Source organism: Jaculus jaculus, chromosome 3 (genome assembly GCF_020740685.1).
Source record: "Jaculus jaculus isolate mJacJac1 chromosome 3, mJacJac1.mat.Y.cur, whole genome shotgun sequence".
Taxonomy (NCBI): Eukaryota; Metazoa; Chordata; class Mammalia; order Rodentia; family Dipodidae; genus Jaculus; species Jaculus jaculus.
This window is the reverse complement of record NC_059104.1, coordinates 88554487-88575811: the sequence shown is the minus strand read 5'-3', so window position 1 is coordinate 88575811 and position 21325 is coordinate 88554487. Positions and strand designations below refer to the sequence as shown.

Here is a 21325-nt window from a genome sequence, read left to right as displayed (position 1 = left end):
ACATTTAATGCAATCCCTATCAAAATTCCAAAGGCTTTCTTCATGGAAATAGAAAAAAACAATCCAAAAATTCATTTGAAATCACAAAAAAACTCGAATATCTAAAATAATACTGAGCAACAAAAAAGAGGCTGGTGGTATCACCATACCTGATTTTAACCTATACTACAGAGCCATAGTAACAAAAACAGCATGGTACTGGCACAAAAACAGACATGTAGATCAGCGGAACAGAATAGAGGACCCAGATGTAAGCCCAAGTAGCTATAGCCACCTGAAATTCGATAAAAATGCCATAAATACTCATTGGAGAAGAGACAGCCTCTTCAGCAAATGTTGTTTTGAAAACTGGATATATATCTGCAGAAGGATGAAAATAGATTCTTCTCTCTCACCATGCACAAGAATTAAGTCCAAATGGATTAAAGACCTTAACATCAGACCTGAAACTCTGAAACTGCTAGGGGAAAAAGTAGGAGAAACCCTTCAACATATTGGTCTTGGCAAAGACTTTCTGAATACAACCCCAATTGCTCAGGCAATAAAACCACAGATTAATCACTGGGACCTCATGAAATTACAAAGATTTTGCACTGCAAAGGACACAGTGAAAAAAGCAAAGAGGCCACCTACAGAATGGGAAAAAATCTTCGCCAGCTATATATCTGATAGAGGATTAATATCTAGGATATACAAAGAACTCAAAAAGTTAAATAATAAGGAATCAAACAAGCCAATCAAAAAATGGGCTGTGGAGCTAAATAGAGCATTCTCAAAGGAAGAAATACGAATGGCATATAAGCATCTCAAAAAATGTTCTACGTCACTAGTCATCAGGGAAATGCAGATTAAAACTACATTGAGATTCCATCTCACTCCTGTCAGATTGGCCACCATCATGAAAACAAATGATCATAAATGTTGGCGGGGATGTGGAAAAAAAGGAACCCTTCTACACTGCTGGTGGGAATGCAATCTGGTCCAGCCATTGTGAAAACAGTGTGGAGGTTCCTAAAACAGCTAAAGATTGATCTACCATATGACCCAGTTATAGTACTCCTAGGCATATATCCAAAGGACTCATCTCATTTCCTCAGAAGTACATGCTCTACCATGTTTATTGTTGCTCAATTTATAATAGCCAGGAAATGGAACCAGCCTAGATGTCCCTCAAGTGATGAGTGGATAATGAAGATGTGGCACATTTATACAATGGAGTTCTACTCAGCGGTAAAGAAAAATGAAGTTATGAAATTTGCAGAAAAATGGATGGACCTGGAAAGTACTATGCTAAGTGAGGTAACCCCGGCCCAGAAAGCCAAGCGCCACATGTTCTCTCTCATATGTGGATCCTAGCTACAGATGATTGGGCTTCAGTGTGAGAATGAAAATGCTTAGTAGCAGAGGCCAGTAAGTTGAAAAGGAGACACAAAGGGAAGAGAAAGGAAGGGAGGAAGGTACTTAATAGGTTGATATTGCATATATGTAATTACAATGATTGTAATGGGGAGGTAATATGATGGAGAATGGAATTTCAAATGAGAAAGTGTGGGTGTGGGGAGGGAGGGAATTACCATGGGATATATTTTCTAATCATGGAAAATGTTAATAAAAATTAAAAAAATACAGATACTAAAGGTAACAGCTTTTAATAGAAAACCAAATAAAATAATGGTTCTACTGTCTTCATTGCCTTCTCCCCACCTATGATGTGCCCCAGGCAATGTTAAGCAGAGTACACTGATTGTACTTTGAAACTCTGAAAACTCATTTATGGGCTTTTACCAGTCTGTGGTTGGGTAGAATTTGAGGTTCAGTGTTTAGTTCTTCTTCTTTTGTTGTTGTTGTTGTTGGTTTATTGTGGTGGTGGTGGTGGCAACCCAGGTCTAGGCAACATGCTAGGCAATAGCTCTTCTACTGAGCTCCGCAACCAAACCCTCAAATTTCAATTGTATGATTTTTTTTTGCTTTGTTTTATTTTGTTTTTGTTTATTTCGAGGTAGGCCTGAGTACTAGGATTAAAGACATATGTCACCACGCCCAGGTCAAATTTCATTTCTTAACAGAGAGGTCTTTGTGATCCACTTTCAATGCTACAAAGAAGAAAAGGGAATGAGGTTGGGGGGGGGAAAGGAGTCCAGGGTTATCACTTTACATGAATGGCCCTGTCTTCTGGTCTCTCCATAGGGTCAGGCATTATCCAGCCCACGGTATGCAAATGATCTGCACAATGGACAGTGTCATACCCCTTGCCCAATGTGATGCATATAATCCCTTCACCAACATCTCTACTCTGTACCAGAAATCAAAGCTTAGCCTTGAATTATTCAGTTAGTGAGGGGGCTGTACTTCTTAGCCCTAATAACCACTTAAACTTGTAAAATTTAATTCTCTTAAGGAACCCATTCGGATACAAGCCTTCCCCAAGGGCACCAATGAGGGGGCAGGTGCTGAAATGTTTTGGATGACTCAGTCACCTGTTTCCAAATATTATGGAACTAGCTTCGTTTCCTTCTCTCTGAGCTCCCCCGAAAGCTTCGCTCTGGGTACATTCGCGCAACCCCACTCAGACAAGCCCTCTCGCCTTTTCCTGAGGCCCCGGGTGCGAGCGAAGGGCGCGAACGGGCCCAGCGGACGCCTGTATGCCAGGTCTGCGAGAAAGGAGACAGTCCCTGACCTGGAGAGGGTCGCAGGCTGAGAGCCGTAAAAGGATGAGGAACAAGGGTCCGGCAGAGCCGCCTCACCTGCACTTCTGCCGACCCAAAGAACTGTTAGCACCAGCCCAAACACAAACCCCAAAGCCACCATGCCTGCGTGGATCCGCGGCTCACGCGCGGGACTCCGGAAGCGCTCCTAGCCGGGGGCGGGGCCTGAAGGGTGGGGCGGGGCCTGGGCCGAGGTCGTGGGCGGGGCTGCTAGGTTGGGCGGGATCTGGGCGGGGCCACTCTCTCGGACCTCATTCCGCCAAACCATCCGAGGTCCTCCTCTCTCCTTTTCGGCCGCCGTAGTTTAGTTTAAAAAAACGGTTACTCAGCAACACGTAAAACAACAAGAACCGTTCGGCCTCTGCTGGGAGAGAAAGAAGAGGTGAGGTATTTCCCCCATTTCCTCCGCTAGGCCGAGGCCTCGCCTTCGTCCTCGCCTTCGTCCTCGCCTTCGTCCTTCGTGGGTTGTACTCCACTCCCTCGGCATCTGGTGACCCCCTGAGGACCGCGGAGCGGCTCGCAGCCGGAGCAGCTCTGTCCTCGGGCGGTTGGAGCCCTCGGTCCGCTCCGGCCCAAGGAGGGCCCGGCGCTCGGCCCTCGTCCCCGCTAGCCATGTGCCGGCTCCTGAATCCGCTGAGGACTCATTTTCCCTGAGGTCTCCTTAAGCTTCAGCCCTTCAGCGGGGACCCTCCAACTCACACAAGCAGGTCTCGGGGTACCGCAGCTGCTCTTTGCCAGCCCACCTTCATCTAACTCCTATATTTCCGAGCAGAACTAGAAAAATCCATCCCAAAACTTCGAAGGCTGCGAGATTTGAAAGCCATGACCACTTCCCTCCCCTTTCCAGCCGCATCCCACAGTACAGAGACACCCCAGGACAGGTCGTGTTCAGAAGTGGCGGCTAAGGAAAAAAATAAAATAAAATGTGAAATTTCATTTAACAAGTTAATTTCTAGACCCGAGACTAGATTAATAGGGGTTGGTTTTTTAAGATTTTAAACCGTTTTCTCAGCAATTTCCATTGAATTCAATGAGCTTAGCTCCTCAACATTCATTCTCTAAATGCTTGTGAAATAACAAAACTACCTCCACCTTTTAAGGACAGGAAATAAGGGAGAGAAAATAGAGTCATAGTGAAAACTCTTGTGGACTTAAAATTTTTAAAAATGTTTTTGGCCAATTAAATGAGTATGTTTGTAATATTGTGATTCATTATGGACAATTTAAAACTACGGAAAAAGTGGGTGCGTTTGGGTTGAATTTTTTTTTTCCAAGGTAGAATCTTGCTCTAGCCCAGGCTGACCTGGAGTTCACTATGTAATCTCAGGGTAGCCTTGAACTCACGGAGATCCTCCTACTTCTGCCTCCCAAGTGTTGGGAGGCGTGCACCTCTGTGCCTGGCAGGGTCAAAAATTTTTTTAATGAAGTCAGAAAAGGTGGGTCTTAGAAAAAATTTGAGTTGTGATTGTGAGTTTGACACATTAAAAAGTCCGTACTTTGTTAACGACTCTCTAGGTACCATAGGCAGTTCTTCCCAGGGAGATGTCTATTCCATTCTCCAACACCCACTGCCGAATTCCACAAGGATTCGGGAATCTGCTTGAAGGACTGACACGCGAGATTCTGAGGGAGCAACCGAACAATATTCCTGCTTTTGCTGCGGCGTATTTTGAGGACCTTCTAGAAAAAAGAGAGAGTAAGCTTTTTAAAATAAACTAAACATTTGGTGATGGTAAAACTTAAGATCAGAGCCTTTTAAGGCAGCTAGCTTTGAGTGAAGATTCTTGCTGTTTGAAACAATACGTGCCTCTTTGACAGCTTCTCTTGGGTCCTTCCACATTGTTCAAGATTATCAGTTTATGCCTCTGATGACCTTCATTGTACTTCTCATTGACACACAATGTGAAGACCTCCAAAGCTCATGCAGTATCTTTCCCCTTACCAGTAAGATGTTTGTATGCTTCCCTACCAGTTACTGCCTTTCCTCCTGAGGATAATTTGTACTTTTCTCTAAATTTTATTCTCATTTGAAAGTACTATAAGTGTCTTAAAAATAATGCAACCTTCCTTAGATTAAATAAATTGGTATTCACTGGAGTGTATGAAATTGTTCTTCAATAAAGGCACATAGGCAAACTGCTTTGAAAAATAAACTGCCAGCTTGGGAAGGTAATTTACATTCTTTATACTGTAATTCCTGTCTTGTACAGAGACTTAAGGTTCATGCTATCAGTAACTCTTTGAAAGCCAAAGCAAAATTCCTTCATTGCATAAATAACATTTTCAAAACCCCCTCCTTGAAAAGTATCAGGATCTGGACCAGTGATCAGAAAAGGGAATAATTGCAGTTATGTTTGTACCAACTAGAACAACCATTTTGTATATGTTTTGTTTTCATTACTTTTGATTCTAACAGAGTGGTACAGGAGACTAAAAATAATCCCAAGCAAAAGACTTTCCATTATAAATCATTCTACAGAGAGAGGAAAGCTAGCAGAAGATTTAGACTTGAATGTGAAAAGGTCCCAGGGCACACACAGCAGCTCCACCTTCTCACCTTACCAGCCTCGAAAAAGTCAGAATTTCTGCCAAGTTCCTGACCAACGAATGCTGGTCTTTTCCATGTCCAGTCTGGGTGAATGTTGTACAATCTGAGTCTTTAAGTTCCACTAAATAACATTTGAAAAACTATATGTAGGGGAGAAAGGTCATTGAAAGAAATCCTTTGGTAAAAGAAATGAATTTTCCTCAACATAAATTTGTTATAACATTAATTTTTTTCAAATTCATGCAATAAAAGGTTTTAGTCATTTGTTTACTTTTAGAATTCAGAAACATACCATTACAAAACATTTGAGTCATTGTTACCAGACCACAGTAAGAAAACAATTGATGATTTAGATAAATGACCTCGGGATATTAACTCTCTAACTAATTCACAATGGCTAAAACTAATGAAAACACTTTAGCCACCACATCCATTTGCACCTGTGCCAGCCAAAGGTGACTTATCAACCAATGCAAGTAAGAAAGTTATCTCTAAACAGACAAAAGAAATCCATTATGGACTCTAGTCCAGTCTCCCACATAGCACAGCAGTTCGCTTGCCATCATTCCTCATAGGTGGCTATTAGTCTTAACTTTTTGTGACATGAAACATCCTACTATACAATGCAAGTGGTTTCTCAAGTCACTAGGGCTTCCTAAATGATACTGAGATAAAAGTGGAGAAATAAACTTGGATTAATTTTGTACATAATATGCCAAGATAAAAAATACTGAGAATTATGGAGTGATTTCTCTATAACATAGGAATCCTAAGAAAGCATTTTTGCTAGCTAAGTTGCCTTCACTGCTTCAAAGCTCCAGATGCAACTAGGGAGCAGATTGATAGAATTGACAACATAAAAGTAAACTTTTACATGATCAAAAAAATCACCCTAAGGAAAATGAAATCCAAAGAACAAACAGAAAAAAAAAATTGTAATTTATATCCCAATGGATTAATAAACATAACAAATAAAGAGCTTGTAAAATAGTGTGCTCTAACATACTTATAACAACCCTATAGAAAAAATAGGCATGAGATATCAACAAACAATTTAAACAAAAGTAAATGCAAATAGCTCCTAATAGGAAAATTTACTCCAACTGACCCATAATAATAAAAGTCCAATCAAAATTATACAGAGTTGAGCTGGAGAGATGGCTTAGCAGTTAAGCACTTGCCTATGAAGCCTAATGACCATGGTTCGAGGCTCAATTCCTCAGGTCCCATGTAAGCCAGATGCACAAGATGGCACAGGCATCTGGAATTCGTTCACAGTGGCTGGAGGCCCTGGCATAACCATTTTCTCCCTCCCTTCCTCCCTCCCTCCCCCTCTCTCCATCCCTCCCTCCCTCCTCCCCCCCCCTTCTTCCCTCCCTCTTCCTCTGTCTCTGTGTCGCTCTCAAATAAATAAAAATAAGCAGAAAAATTTTTAAAAATTATACAGAGCTAACAAGCACTCCACCATCATATTGACAAAAAGACAAAAGTTTGACAGTAAACTCTGCAGATGAGGCCAAAGGAAATAAGCACTCAAATCCACTACTGGTAGAGCTGCAAAAATGGTACAACTTAAGAACTCTAAAATGTCTGCCAACATGACATGTGGATTTAACCTTTGACCAGGACGCCCAACCTATATACTTTTCATTGCATTGCACCATTATTTGTGTAAACAACCCAAATATACACAGTTGGAGATGATTGTTTGTTTTGTACAGGACCATACAACAAGGCCAAATGGTCTTATATAATAGAATAAAGCAGGTAACTAGCTGTGGTGGTGTTATTAGGAATAAGAGCTTCAGTGTAAGAAAAATTAGTTTACTAAAAAGATTAGGGCTGGGGAGATGGCTTAGCAGTTAAGGCGCTTGCCTACAAAGCCGAATAACCCAGGATCCATGTAAGCCAGATGCACAGAATAACGCATGTGTCTGAAGTTCATTGGCAGTGGCTAGAGGCCCTGGCTTGCACATTCTCTCTCTCTCCCTCTCTCTCTCTCTCTACCTCTTTCTCTCAAATAAATAAAAATAAAATATTTTTTTAAAAGATTGGTTTAGGGGCTGGAGAGATTGCTCAGTGGTTAAGGCACTTGCCTACAAAGCCTGAGGATCTGGGTTTGATTCCCCAGTACCCATGTACACCCAGATGCACAAAGTGGTGTATGCATCTGGAGTTCATTTGCAGCAGCTGGAAGCCCTTGAGTACCTATTCTCTGTCTCTTCTAACTCTCTCTGCTTGAAAATAAAGTAAAAATATTTTTTAAAAAAATAAGATTATTTTAATAAAATCCTGTAATCTTGAATTTGGATTGAAAAATATCCATGTGATCTCATGATAAGGAACCCTGAGAAAGAGGGAGCAGAAAAAAATGTAAGAACCAGAGTATGGGAAGACTTCTTTGGGACACTATCCTCCAGACCATGAAGTGACCATTGCACTCATAGCTACTGCTGTTACCTATATAAGACCTACACAATATTGATCTCATCAGCATTTCCACCGGGATGATGGAGCTCCTTCCCCACACAAAAGAAATCAAATTAGAAGAGGAACTAGTTAGAAAGAAGGGGTTCAGTGAAAGGACTAGGGGAGGGAGACAAAAGAAGGTAATAAGAGAGGATTGTGATCAAACTACATTATGTTCAGATATGAAATCTCTCAAAGTTTAAAAATGAAAGTAAGGCTTGAGAAATGTTTTAGTGGTTAAAATGCTTGCCTGCAAAGCCAAAGGACTCAGATTCAATTCCCCAGAACCCACGTAAGCCAGATGAACAAGGTGGCACATGTGTCGAGTTCATTTGCAACGGCTGGAGGCCCTAGTTTCCCATTCTCTATCTGCCTGTTTCTCTCCCTTTTATTCCTCTCTCATAAATAAAAGTAAAGTATTTTTTAAATGAAAGTAGTTCCTGACTTCATACATTACAAAACAATACCCAACGTGAGTTGTACACCTAGCCCTAGATAGCATCTCTGCACAGCATTTGCCAGGAACTTGGCTTCCAGCTAATTTCATAAACTGGCATAAAAGTATAAGATGAAGCTGACCATCTTTTCCTATCAGGAAACAAGAATACTCTTGAAGGTGTCTCAAGTTATTTCAAGGAACTGAATATCATCTGGGTGCTTAAATAAACTCCCTTTGGCCAAATCTTTGGCACACAGATCATCAAAAAGAACAACCATCCGGGTGTGGTGGCGCACACCTTTAATCCCAGAACTCGGAGGCAGAGGTAGGAGGATTGCCGTGAGTTCAAGGCCACCCTGAGACTACATAGTGAATTCCAAGTCAGCCTGGCCTACAGTGAGACCCTACCTTGAAAAATAAAAAAAAAAAAAGAACAATCAGCCAGGCATGGTGACACATACCAGCACTTTGGAAGGCTGAGGTAGGAGGATAGCTGTGAGTTAGAGGCCAGCCTGAGACTAAGACTACATAGTGAATTCCAGGTCAGCCTGGGTTAGAAGTGAGAACCTACCTCGGAAGAAAAAAAACAAAGAACAACCATTTCCATAGATTCCGTTTATCCAGATATTTGTGAACTCATAATGAGAGGATCCAAGGAAACCAACTGATTGTTTTGAACTGAAAAGGAAAGGAATCAAATCTTTAACCTTCCCTTTCTGTAAGAGCCATATTTCAGGGTGACCACACAGTTGATGAGGTTACCATTGAGTCTGCTTGAATATTAATACTGACAATTTAGAACATTACACTTCATACCTGCTAGAGAAATTATATAAGCAATAATCACTAGAGGCCATAAAATCATTTAAAAATAGAACCAGATACTACTTATCTCCTGACAGGATTGCAGAGTACTACCAATTAAGTATCCTTGCCAAAAAAAAGAAAACAAAAACCTAAATCAGATCAAATCTACAGATTTAACTACCAACCTACAGGAAAATCAAAAGCAAATGACCTTGTTAAAATCCACCATCGAGACAGAGTCAGAATATCTACACTGGAAAATTCCAAAAGAAAACTGGCCCAATTTCATCACCAAATAAATTGCAAGGAAAAATGAGGTGATGGGGGATTTTCCACTAAAAATGGTTTAAAAGACATAACACAAAGGAGTATATGCCCATTTGGAGGGAGCCTAATGTAACCCAGGGTAAATATATCATACAATGAGAAAAATTTGGATAGTCAACAAAAGGATATATGATGATATTCAGGTATTATTAATATTTTAGATGTAATCATGGTATGCTTACATTTTAAGTTTATATTTTAGAGATACACAGTGAAGCATTTGTATATAAATTAAAAGGATGTATTGGATTGGCTTGCAAATAATCAAAAGACAGAAAAAGTTATCAGAAGAGGTTCTAAATAAGGCAAACCATAAGCTGGTGATGGGAAAATCTAAGTAATATGCTCATGGAGGTCATTATACTATTCTATCTCTCTTAAGTTTGAAATTTTTCATAATAAAAAGTTTCAAAATAAGTCTGCAGCTGGATAAATGACTCAGCAGTTGGGGCACTTGCCTGCAAAGCCTGATGACCTGGGTTTGATTCCCCAGTACACTCACTTGAAGCCAGATGCATAAAGTGGTACATGCATCTGGGGTTCATTTGCAGTGGCTGTAGGCCCTGGCATACCATTCTCCCTGTCTCTTTTCTATCTCTCTGTCTGCTTGCAAATAAATAAATAAAAGATAAAGGGGAAAAGTCTGTTTAAATGTAAATACTTTTTCCTCTCTATCAACTGTCTATATAATATACTTCATTTTTTTTGTTTGTTTATTTTGTTTTTCTGAGGTAGGGCCTTGATCTAGCCCAGGCTGACCTGGGATTCACTATGTAGTCTCAGGTTGGCCTTGAACTCAAATGGATCCTCCTACACTAACTGCCAAGTGTTGGGATTAAAGTCATGTGCTACCACACCTGGCTAAGGTGCCTTATGGGAAACGCCTTCTCCTACTCTTCACTTTTCTAAACTTCCTGACTAAAGCTAAAGCGTCTATTTTTGTATATGTTTTTATATTTACTGGTACATGTTTTTAAGTGTCTATATTTATTTTTACATGTAACATTTGTTCTGTCTCTCCCACTTTGTTATGAATTTTACAGAGATTTAAATTATATTTTTAGCCAATGTTTAGTTGGTCATCAAATATTTAATAATCATTGGTTATGTCTGCAGACTAAGCTATGTTCACTTTCAATTTCAACTGTCAGTAAAGAGCCTATGCTTTGAAGCAAGGATTTGTTTTCTGTTATTTTTCTAGATTCACTTTAATGAACTCAAAATAAGTCTGAAATTATTATATTTTTACTATGTAGAAAACAACTTTGATCCAGCCGAATGGGGGGCTAAGCTGGAAGACCGCTTCTATAACATCCATGCATTCCAGGTATAGTCCTATCAAGCTAATGGATTTGACTTTATTTTTTCTTTGTATAAAACAGTTTGTTATAATATTAACAAAAGTGTGGGATATGTGTGGTATTATAAATAGCTTATTAAAACTTCTTAAATGTGCTGTTTTCCCCATGAGGAATTATTTTCTAAAGTATCTTAACTGAGTACAGATACTTAGCTTGAGGTTAAAGATGAGAAAGAAGGGGCTTGATCATTAAACAGTAATTAGTCCATCTTTGAGTCTTTAACCTTTATTTAATATTGCTAGCAAAAGCAGGTACTGAAGAAATAATTTTTATAAATGATACTTCATAATAATAGTCTAATTATTTCATTTTATTTACATGTTACAAAAGACTTGCTCAAATTAAAGACAATAGAGATTTCTCTACAAAGTTAATCTGTTTAGCTAATCTAATGTTTCTGATTAATAGTGGTCTTTTTAAATTTTTTATTGTATTTATTTATTTATCAGAGAGAGGCAGATACAGAGAGAGAATGGGCATGCCAGGGCCTCCAGCCATTGCAAAGGAACTTCAGATATGTGCCACCTTGTGCATTTGGTTTACGTGGGTACTGGGGAATCAATCCTGGGTCCTTAGGCCTCATAGGCAAGTACCTTAACCATTAAGCCATCTCTTCAGCCCTGATTAGTAGTATTCTTAAAGATGTCCTTTCTCAACTAAAGTTCCTTAGCTGAAGGCATACATTGGATATAAGAAAATAGTGTCCTGCCTTTGTGCCTACTATGATTCTAGTTGTTTTATTTTAACTATTCTTAGTAAAACTGAGAAAAATCACCACTCAAAGTTTTCTCTTTGGGTCGGGGATATGGTTCAGAGGTTAAAGGTGTTTGCTCCACAAGCACCCACATAATGCTGGATGCAAAGTGGTGCATACATCTGTAATCCCAACATGCCTAGGGCATTGGGAGATTGAGCTAGGAGAATCCAAAAGCTCTCGGACCACATAGACTAGCCTATCCAGCAGCAAAACAAGAAGAGAGACCTTGTCTCCAAAGGTCAAAACATAGAAGATTGACATTGCCACACATGCACCATGGCATACACCTGCACAAATGTTTAAAAAAAAAAAAATCTAAGAGCTAATAAAAAGAAAAGTAGTCTCTGGCCTATACCCTGAAAAAGAAAATAAAGAAAAGGAAAACAAAAAACTTTTCTCTGTTCTGTGGTTTGAATGGAGAAGACTGGTTGAAGAAGGCTGTGTCGGGCCAGAATCACTGAGAACCTGATAGAAATTAGAGCATCAGCCCCCTATCCCAGATTCACAAATCAAAAGTTTTATTTTAGCAAGATCCCCAAGATGAGTCTCACTCAAGCTCAGGCTGACCTGGAATCCATTATGTAGTCTCAGGGTGGCCTCAGACTCACAGCAATCCTCCTACCTCTGCCTCCAGAGTGCTAAAATTAAAGTCATGTGCCACCACATCCAGCTCCCAAAGCACATTTTAAAATATCTTATTTATTTATTATTTGTGAGAAGAGAGAGGTAAAGAGAGAAATGCATGCCAGGACCTCTTGCTACTGCAAATGAACTCAAGACACATGGGCCACTTTGTATATCTGGCTTTACATGGGTACTAGGGAATCAAATCTAGGCTCACAGGCTTTGCAAACAAGTGCTTTTAATTTAAACTTTGAGCAATCACCCCAGTCCCAGAGTACTTTTTAGGTGCATTAAAAATTAGAGAAGGGGATTTGAGAGATGGTTTAGCAGTTAAGGTGCCTTGCTTGCAAAGCCTGTGACCTGGGTTTGATTCCTCATCACCCCCATAAAGCCAGATGTACAGGTAGTACAACCATATGGATTTCATTTGCAATGGCCAGAGGCCCTGGTACACCCATTTTGTTTCTTTCTCTCTCTGCTTGCAAGTAAATAAATAAGTAAATAATATTAATTTAAAATTAGAGAGGACTAGCTGGGCTTGTTGGCATGCCATTATAGTCCCAGCTACTCAAGAGGCTGAGGCAGGATTATTTAAGCCCAGAGAGTCAGGACCAGCATGGGCCCATAATAAGACCAATAGCAAAATAATAAGGACTAAAGTGATGCCTTAGTGGTTAAGGTGCTTGCTTGGGAAGCCTAAGGACCCAGATTTGATTCCCCAGTACATATCTTAGGCAGATGCACAGCATGGCACATGTGTGGATTTTGTTTGCAGTAGCTAGAGGCCCTAACATGCCCATTCTGTCTATCTTCCTCTTTCTCTATCTATCAAATAAATAAAATGTTTTTTTAAAAAATAATAAATTGAAATTTTGTGAACACTGCTTTAGACAACTAAGAAAACAGGGTTAGCTACAAAACAAGAGATTTTTGAATTAAGAGAAATTAACAAAATTCAAGTTTTGATGTTCTCCAGTAGGTTTGGGAAATGTTCCTGTAGAAGTAACTATAACTCTGTGAGTTTAAAAGTGAAGGGACTGGGGAGATGGCTCAGGGGTTAAGAGTGCTTGCTATGCAAGCATAAAGGCCTGAGAAGAATGGAGACTACCTGAATTCTATTCTCTAGGACTAACACAAACAGCCTGACATGGCCACCCATACCTGTGACCCCAGAATTGCTGAGGCTCCCAGTTCCAAGTTTAGGGAGAAACTAGAGAATTCTTATTATTCACAAGGAAATACATAGATGAGTCATAGAGGAGGACATCTGACCTTCTCTGCCCTCCTCATGGGCATGCATCTGCACATGTGCATGTGCACCACACACATACCACACCACACATAATACACATGTGAGACAGGCCTGGAGGAGCACACCTTTAATTCCAGCACTCAGGAAACAGAGGTAGGAGGATCATTGTGAGTTTGAGGCCAGCCTAGGGCTACAGAGTGACCTCCAGGTCAACCTAGAGTACAGTGAGACCCTACTTCCAAAAAAAAAAAGCAAGGGTCTGTAGTGATAGCTTTGTGGTTAAGGCACTTGCTGGCAAAGCCAAAGGACCCAGGTTCAATTGTTCAGGACCCACATAAGCCAGATACACTAGGGCACACACGTGTCTGGAGTTCATTTGCAATGGCTAGAGGCCCTGGCATGCCCATTATTCCAGTCTCTCTCTCTCTCTTGAATAGATAAAAATATATTTAAAAAGCAAATTTCCATCCATTTATTACCTGAATGTATAAAAAGTATTCTACTTATTACTACTTTACTAGATTCGCTGGGCTCATATTATTTGTCCTCATTTTTATTGAAACCAAATAGATAATATTGAATAATGTGATATCTGTGTGTCACATGGAAAATTCAGAGATTTTTTTTTTAATTCTAAAGACTTGATTGATTCACTTATATGTCCTTAACTTTTCTTTTTATGAGTTAAAGAAGCTCTTCCCATACATGGTAAATTAGCAGAGCCTCTGTTTTGGAGGAAGATTTGCATAGCTATATCAAAATGGACAGGCTTAGTTCCTGTTTTTGTATTTAAATTACTCTCCACAGCAAAACTTTCTTCCTTGCCTTAACATATTAGTGTATTTTAACTGTACAAGATAATAAGTTTCAATGTGACATTTTCATACACATAGTATACTTTGATACTATTCACCCTACATTGCCCTCTCTCCATCCACCCCCTTTTAGTCTGCAACTTTCATTAAAAAGTCAATTTGAAGCCAGGAGTGGTGGCGTACACCTTTAATCCCAGCACTCTGGAGGCAGAGGTAGGATCACTGTGGGATTAAGGCCACTCTGAGACTACATAGTTAATTCCAGGTCAGCCTGGACCACAGTGACACCCTACCTTGAAAAACCACAAAAAAAAAAAGTCATCTTGAGCCAGGCATGGTGGTGTGCGCCTTTAATCCCAGCACTAGGGAGGCAGAGGTAGGAGGATCACTGAGTTTGAGGTCACCCTGAGACTACATATTGAATTCCAGGTCAGCCTGGGCCAGAGTGAGACCCTACCTCAAAAAACCAAAAAAAAAAAGGAAAAATAAGTTAACTTGAAACCAGGCATGGTAGCACATGCCTTTAATCCTAGCACTTGGGAGGCAGAGGTAGGAGAATCACCAAGAATTTGAGGTCACCCTGAGACTACTTAGTGAATTCCAGGTCAGTCTGAGCTAGAGTGAAACCCTACCTCAAAAAAACAAAACAACAACAACAAAAAAAAAAATCAATTTGAAACCGGGCGTGGTGACACACACCTTAATGCTAGTACTTAGGAGGCAGTGATAAGAAGATCCATGTAAATTCTAGGCTAATCCAGGACTATAGAGTCAGGTCAGCCTGGGCTAGAGTAAGACCCTACCTCAAAAAAAAAAAAAAAAAAAAAACTTGATTTCACAATATGAAACACAGGGCACTTATTTTATTACTGTTTTGAAACTGCTAACACTTCTTTTCCATCCTTCATTTGACCATGTTCTAGTATGATTTATTATTAATGTAAAACAATGACACACAGTCCAAAAGCAGGAGATAAACATTTTTACCAACTCCTTGGTTGTTTATATTTGTTAGTCCCTTGAGTTTTCATTTATTTTATCTTTTTCTCACATATTTTCCTTGTCAAAGGGCAAACGTATCTTTAATTTCCTCTACTCCTCAATAACTTGATTTCCAATTACCCTTAAACAGGTTGGTCTAACACTGCTATTTGAAAACAATGGCCATTTGGCCCTCTCCCTTCTCTCTAGGACCAAGAACAATCTGAGATATGTGAACTTAAACAAGAAATGTCCCAGTCATCTGTGAAAGAAGAAACACCAGTGACTGCCCTAGTATGTAGTTTTCCAAATACTTTCAGATTCCTGTAAGAAATGGTATTTATTTAAATTCATATTTCAAATATTAACATGTTTTCTATATTATTAAAATTATACTTTTGCTTTTTAAATAATTAACACTAGTGATAAACAGTGAATCATTTTCAAAACCTCATTCTTTTATTAAAAATATTATTTTTCAAGATTCTTAGTAGATAGAAAAATCTCCCAACCAACAAAGGCAGACAGAAGAACTTAAAGTCCCAGTCTTGATTATCAGATTTGGAGTGGTTTGCTTGAGGTGTCCCCCATAAACTTAGGTATTCTGAATGCTAAAGCCCCAGCTGATGACAATTTGTGAATTAAAGCCACCTGGAGGCAATGTATTGTTGGGGGTAGGATTATGGGTGTTATGCCAAGCTTCCTCTTGCCAGTGTTTGGCACACACTGCTGTGGCTGCTGTCCATCTGATGTTGGCCAGGAAGTGATGTCCACCCCTCTGCTCATGTCATTGTTTTGTCCTGCCATCATGGAGCTTCCCCTCAAGTCTGTAAGACAAAATAAACCCTTTTCCCCATAATCTGTTCTTGGTCAGGTGTTTTCTGCCAGCAGTGTGAACCTGACTGCAAGAGTAAAGTTGGTACCAACAGTGGGATCATGACTACTAGAAACCTGAGTCTGTGGCTTTGGCCTCTTGGAAATGCTTTGCAGGAGGAATATGGAAAAATTTGAAACCTTAGCCTAAGAGACACCTTGCAGTGCTATAAGTACAGCTTTTTTTTTTTTTTTTTTCTTAATGGACCATTATGGTCAGAGTTGGAAGACCTGAATGAAGTAAGAACTAAGGACTGTGAGGTTTGGCTTATGGGGGATGAGAAAGAGTTTTGCCTGGACTGAGCTAGAAGCAGTTTGTGTGAGAGGCTTGATGATATGCCCCTGTCCTGAGAACTTGTACAGGCTTGCACTGTGTAGAAATGGACTGGTATGAGCAGAGGGATATGGCACAGAAATTAAATCTTTGTACCAAAATTTCTGCCTCTTCATTGGCAATTGTATGAGAGATTACAACCATTGAAATTGGGCCAGCTGACCTGCACTGGGACAACAGAAAGAATGCAGATTCTTTTTTTTTTTTTTTTTTTTGGCTTTTCAAGGTAGGGTCTCACTCTGGTTCAGGCTGACCTGGAATTCACTATGTAGTCTCAGGGTGGCCTCGAACTCACAGTGATCCTCCTACCTCTGCCTCCAGAGTGCTGGGATTAAAGGCATGCGCCACCACGCCCGGCTGTGTGAATGCAGATTCTTTTGAAGGGGCTCAATGCTGAAGGAATGTCCTATTCTTCAAAGTCTACCTTATTTCCACATGGATTAACAAATTGAAAGCTCACCTGGTATTATGGAATATAAGAGATGACAGCCAGGTATGGTGTCTTTAATCCCAGCACTCGGGAGGCAGAGGAAGGATTACCATGAGTTCCAGGCCACCGTGAGAGACCCCACCTCGAAAAACCAATAAAGAAAAAAAGAAAAAGAAATGCAAGAAAGAGAGAGTTATTGAATTTGTAGTTTTGTACTTTGGAAATGGCCATGGGCATTGTAAAGCAGGATTGTAGGATTACCTGCCTGGAAGACCCTATGGAGCCATGAGGATGAACCATGAGTTACAGCAGAGACCCAATGGAGATCCCAGGACTGTGGGGTGGCTGCCAAGGAGAGCTGCCAGCACCAGATGAAGTTTTCTGTGAGTAGCCTAGCTGGAGGGAAGGAATTGGAACTCCAGAGACTTGTCACTGGTTAGAATGATCAGACTTGGAGACTTATCACTGACTAGTTATTTACTTGGAGCTACAGAGTTTGATGTTTTCCCTGTTTAAATCTTGTTTTGGTTGAGTATTTCTTTGATGTGCCCAATGCCATCTTTTGCAGTGTGATTATTTATTCTGTGCCATTATGGGTTCTGGGAGACTTTTTTGTATTATGACTCAGTTAAAAGACCTTGGATTATGGGAATGTTTGAATATCAGTAGGATTGATAAAAAACTGTGGTGACTTTTAAAGTTGGACTTAATTCATTGGATTTTATTTCATCAATGGTTATCAGTTTATTGGCCCAGGGAGTGGAATGTTGTGGTTTGTTTGGGTGTCTCCCATAAACTTAAATGTTCTGAATGCTAGGTTCCCAGTTGATGACAATTTGGAAATTAAAGCGTACTGGAGGCAGTGTATTATTGGGAGTGGGTTTATGGGTGTTATAGCCAGCTTCCTCTTGCCAGTGTTTGGCACACTATTCTGTTGCTGTTGTCCATCTGATGTTGGCCAGGGGATGATGTCCACCCTTTGCCCATGTCATCATTTCCCCCTACCATCATGGAGCTTCCCCTCGAGTCTGTAAGTCAAGATAACCCCCCCCCTTTTCCCCCCATAATCTGTTCTTTGTCAGGTATTTTCTGCCAGCATTGTGAACTTGACTGCAACAAGTTTCATCTTCTACCTTGAGAAATTTTTAGTTATTACAAAGGTTCAGCAATATCAAAGGGGAAAATAGAATTATATACAGCCAAATAACATGCTTTACCCAGTATGGTTTACTTCTCTTTCATGCATGGTCCTCTACACAAAAAATGCCTATCTGTCTGACAAGCCACCCCAGACCTAGGGACATCCACTCTCAAAAATCTCTGCTTACATTTAGATGTAGCTATGTCTTCATATAAATATGACCATCTAGAGAAATTTTGGGAAGATATATATGTAGATAGATGAATAGTTGACAGATAGATAGATGATAGATAGATAGACAGACAGACACACACACACACAATCCACAATAATAGTTACTTCTTAGGAATAGCATTTGGGAAAGGGAAGAAAACTTTACATCTTTCCATTAAAAGTGATAATTCAAGTTTATAGTTTAAAAATATGTATTGAAAGCCATGTGTGTGTTCAGTTGTGTCCTTAGGATTCATTATGATTTATATATTTTTTAAAAAGATGAAACTGTATGCCCAAATTCACCCAATCTTCTTAAAACTGACATGAGCAGAGCGTGAAGACACACACCCTTAGTCCCAGCACTGGGGAGGCAGAAGTAGGAGGATCGCCATGAATTTGAGTCCACCCTGAAACTATATAGTGAATTCCAGGTCAGCCTGAACTAGCAAGACCTTACCTCGGAAAACCAAAAAAGTAACCCTGACATCACTGGAGTAAATGAGTTTGTCTTTGATGCTCTGCCCTTAGATGTAGGATTCTGATTAATCATTTAGAAATTAAGAATTTAACATTTTTAATCTATCTTACATAATTTTAAGATTTACACTGTGCTTCAAGTATTCTTTCTTGCCCAGACTTCTGCCCCCCCCCAAAATGTTATTTCTCTGGAAACTGTTAAATATGACCTATTTTAGAACAAAAAATCTGATAATGATCATTTATTATATGAATATATATATAGTAGAGAGTGACAAAGCAAAATGTATATGTTTATTTTCATTGCATTAAAAATATGCAATGCTAGTGGAGCAATCTTTCATGTTTTCTCTTTTCAATTAAGGAGCTCCCTACTGATGAAAAAGCAAAAGAGGAGTTGGAAGTTGCTGCTGTCAAAATACAGTCAGCCTTCCGAGGACATGTGGCCAGAGAAGAAGTTAAGAAAATGAAATCAGATAAAGGTGAAGATAAGGAAGAAGTGGAAAAAGAGTGAGGAACACTGGTTTTGCCCCCCCCCCCAGAAAACATGAAAAAAAATTCCATCAATCTTGTGATTGTCTTTTTTTTTTTTTTTCTCTTTTTGCTTTCTAACAGAAATTTGGTATTATGGAGTAACATTTGATACCATTGTGGAAATCTGTCCAGAACATTTGTTTAATAAACATGCAATTGATGCACAGCACAAGATTTCCCTGAGACATTGAGGCTGGGCTGTACTTACCCCAGTCCATGTATAGATTCCCTTGGATTCAGCTACAGAGCTGGAATATCTGATGTTTCAGAGATCTCAAGAGGTTACGTGCTCTAACCATTATCTAGTGAGCAAAACCTCTCTAACACATTCCTGAAAAATAGTCCTTTGGCTCTTGTTTAGCTTATAGTAATAGTAAATTTTACTGCCTTTCCAAGGATACTCTTCTTTAGGATTTGTTTTGTTTTGTTTTGTTTTGTTTTGTTTTGTTTTATGGTGCTGGGGAAGAAACCCAGGGTTCTGGGCATGCTGGACCAATGCTTTTCCTTTGCCACTACTGAGCCACATCCTGAGTCCCTAACTTTTAAATAGCTTGAATTATTAGAAAGATAGTAAAACTCCTGATCTTGTAAATGTTACCCATTGATTTTCATTTGTCATAACATGCATTCAAACACTCATTGAGCACAATTCACATGCAAGATTCAGTGGTGAACATCCACTCAGCTTACAGAGCCACACAGAATAAGACTAATAGTATTATATTTGAAAAAAATAAAATTTCTATAGCATTTATACTCAAAACTTTCCAAGTCTTATTTGCTTGTTTGTTTATTTCTTCAAAGTAGGGTCTCACTCTAGTCCAGGCTAATCTGGAATTCACTCTGTATTCCCAGGCAAACCTGGCTGCAACAGTGACTTACAGGATTATATTAGTGAGAGGTTACTTGCAGGAGTATGGGTGAGGGTTACTTACAGGATTGTGGGTGAGGGTGGCTTACAGGAGTATGAGTGAAAGGTGACTTACAGGAATATTGGTGAGGGGTTACTTATAGGAGTATGGGTGAAGGTGGCTTGCAGGAATATGGGTGAGGGTTTACTTATAGGAGTATTGGTGAGGATGACTTACAGGAATCTTAGTAAAGGTGACTTATAGGACTGTTGGTGAGGGTGACTTACAGGAATATGGGTGAAGGTTTACTTATAGAAGCATGGGCATTGCAGTGAGGTTTGCATTGCTGCAGAAAACACCCAACCAAGAGCAGCTTGTGGAACAAAAGGATTTATTTTGGCTTATAGATGTGAGGGGAAGCTCCATGATAGCAGGGGGAAATGATGGTATGACCAGAGGGTGGACATCAACTCCTGGCCAACATCAGATGAACAACAACAATAGGAGAGTGTGCCAAACACTGACAAGAGGAAGCTGGCTATAACACCCATAAGCCCACCCCCAACAATACATTGCCTCCAGGAGGCTGTAATTCCCAAATTGACATCAACTGGGGACAGCATTCACGACACCTAAGTTTGTGGGAGATACTTGATTCAAACCACAACATTCCACTCCTGGGCCGATAAGCTGATAACCATCTATGATGTAAAATGCAATATATTACTTCTAACTTTAAAAGTCACCATAGCTTAATTAATCCTAACAATAATCAAACATCACCAAAATCCAAGGTCTTTTAACTGAGCCATAATAGCAAAATTTCTCCCAAAACCCATAATGGCATACATAGGTCATAACAAAGAAACGTTCAACCAATTCAAGTTTTAATACAACCAGGGCAGACATCAAACTCTGTAACTCCAAATCCAATAACTTTAACCAGTGACAAGTCTCCAAGTCTGATCATTTTAACCAGTGACAAGTCTCTGGAGTTCCAATTCTTTCCCTCCATCTAGGCTACTCACAGTCCCAGAAAACTTTATCCAGTGCCAGCAGCTCTCCTTAGCAGTCACCCTATAGTCCTGGGATCTCCATTTGGTCTCTGCTGTAACTCACAGTTCATCTTCATGGCTCCATAGGGTTTCCATGCAGGTAATCCAACAATCCTACTTTATGATGCCCTTGGCCATTTCCAAGATACAAAACTGTTACAAATTCAATGACTCATTCCTGTATTTCTTACTCTCCATAATACCAGGTAAGATATCAATTTGTTAATCCAGGGGGAAATAAAGGAGACTTTGAAGAATGGGACATTCCTTTAGCATTTAGGCTCCTTCAAAAGAGTCTGCATTCTTCCTGTTGTCCCACTGCAGGTCAG

General features: G+C 39.8%; 2 protein-coding genes across 3 annotated transcripts in view; one reads left to right on the top strand and one right to left on the bottom strand.

Annotated features, from left to right (window-relative positions):
* Positions 1-2868, bottom strand: part of Siae (sialic acid acetylesterase) — a 59103-nt gene extending 56235 nt beyond the window's left edge. For both annotated transcript variants that reach the window (XM_045146195.1, XM_045146196.1), the window contains exon 1: positions 2745-2868. In XM_045146195.1, coding sequence (XP_045002130.1) covers positions 2745-2808 — 64 coding nt within the window. In that variant the 5' untranslated portion in view covers positions 2809-2868. The remainder of the gene's footprint in view (positions 1-2744) is intronic.
* Positions 2869-2959: 91 nt separating this feature from the next.
* On the top strand, positions 2960-19853 carry Spa17 (sperm autoantigenic protein 17). Its single transcript, XM_004670570.2, has 5 exons — positions 2960-3087; positions 4221-4401; positions 10552-10622; positions 15296-15379; positions 18921-19853. The coding sequence occupies exons 2-5, from the start codon at positions 4248-4250 to the stop codon at positions 19068-19070; spliced, it is 459 nt and encodes a 152-aa protein (XP_004670627.1). The 5' UTR covers positions 2960-3087; positions 4221-4247; the 3' UTR covers positions 19071-19853.
* The last annotated feature ends 1472 nt before the right edge of the window (positions 19854-21325 follow it).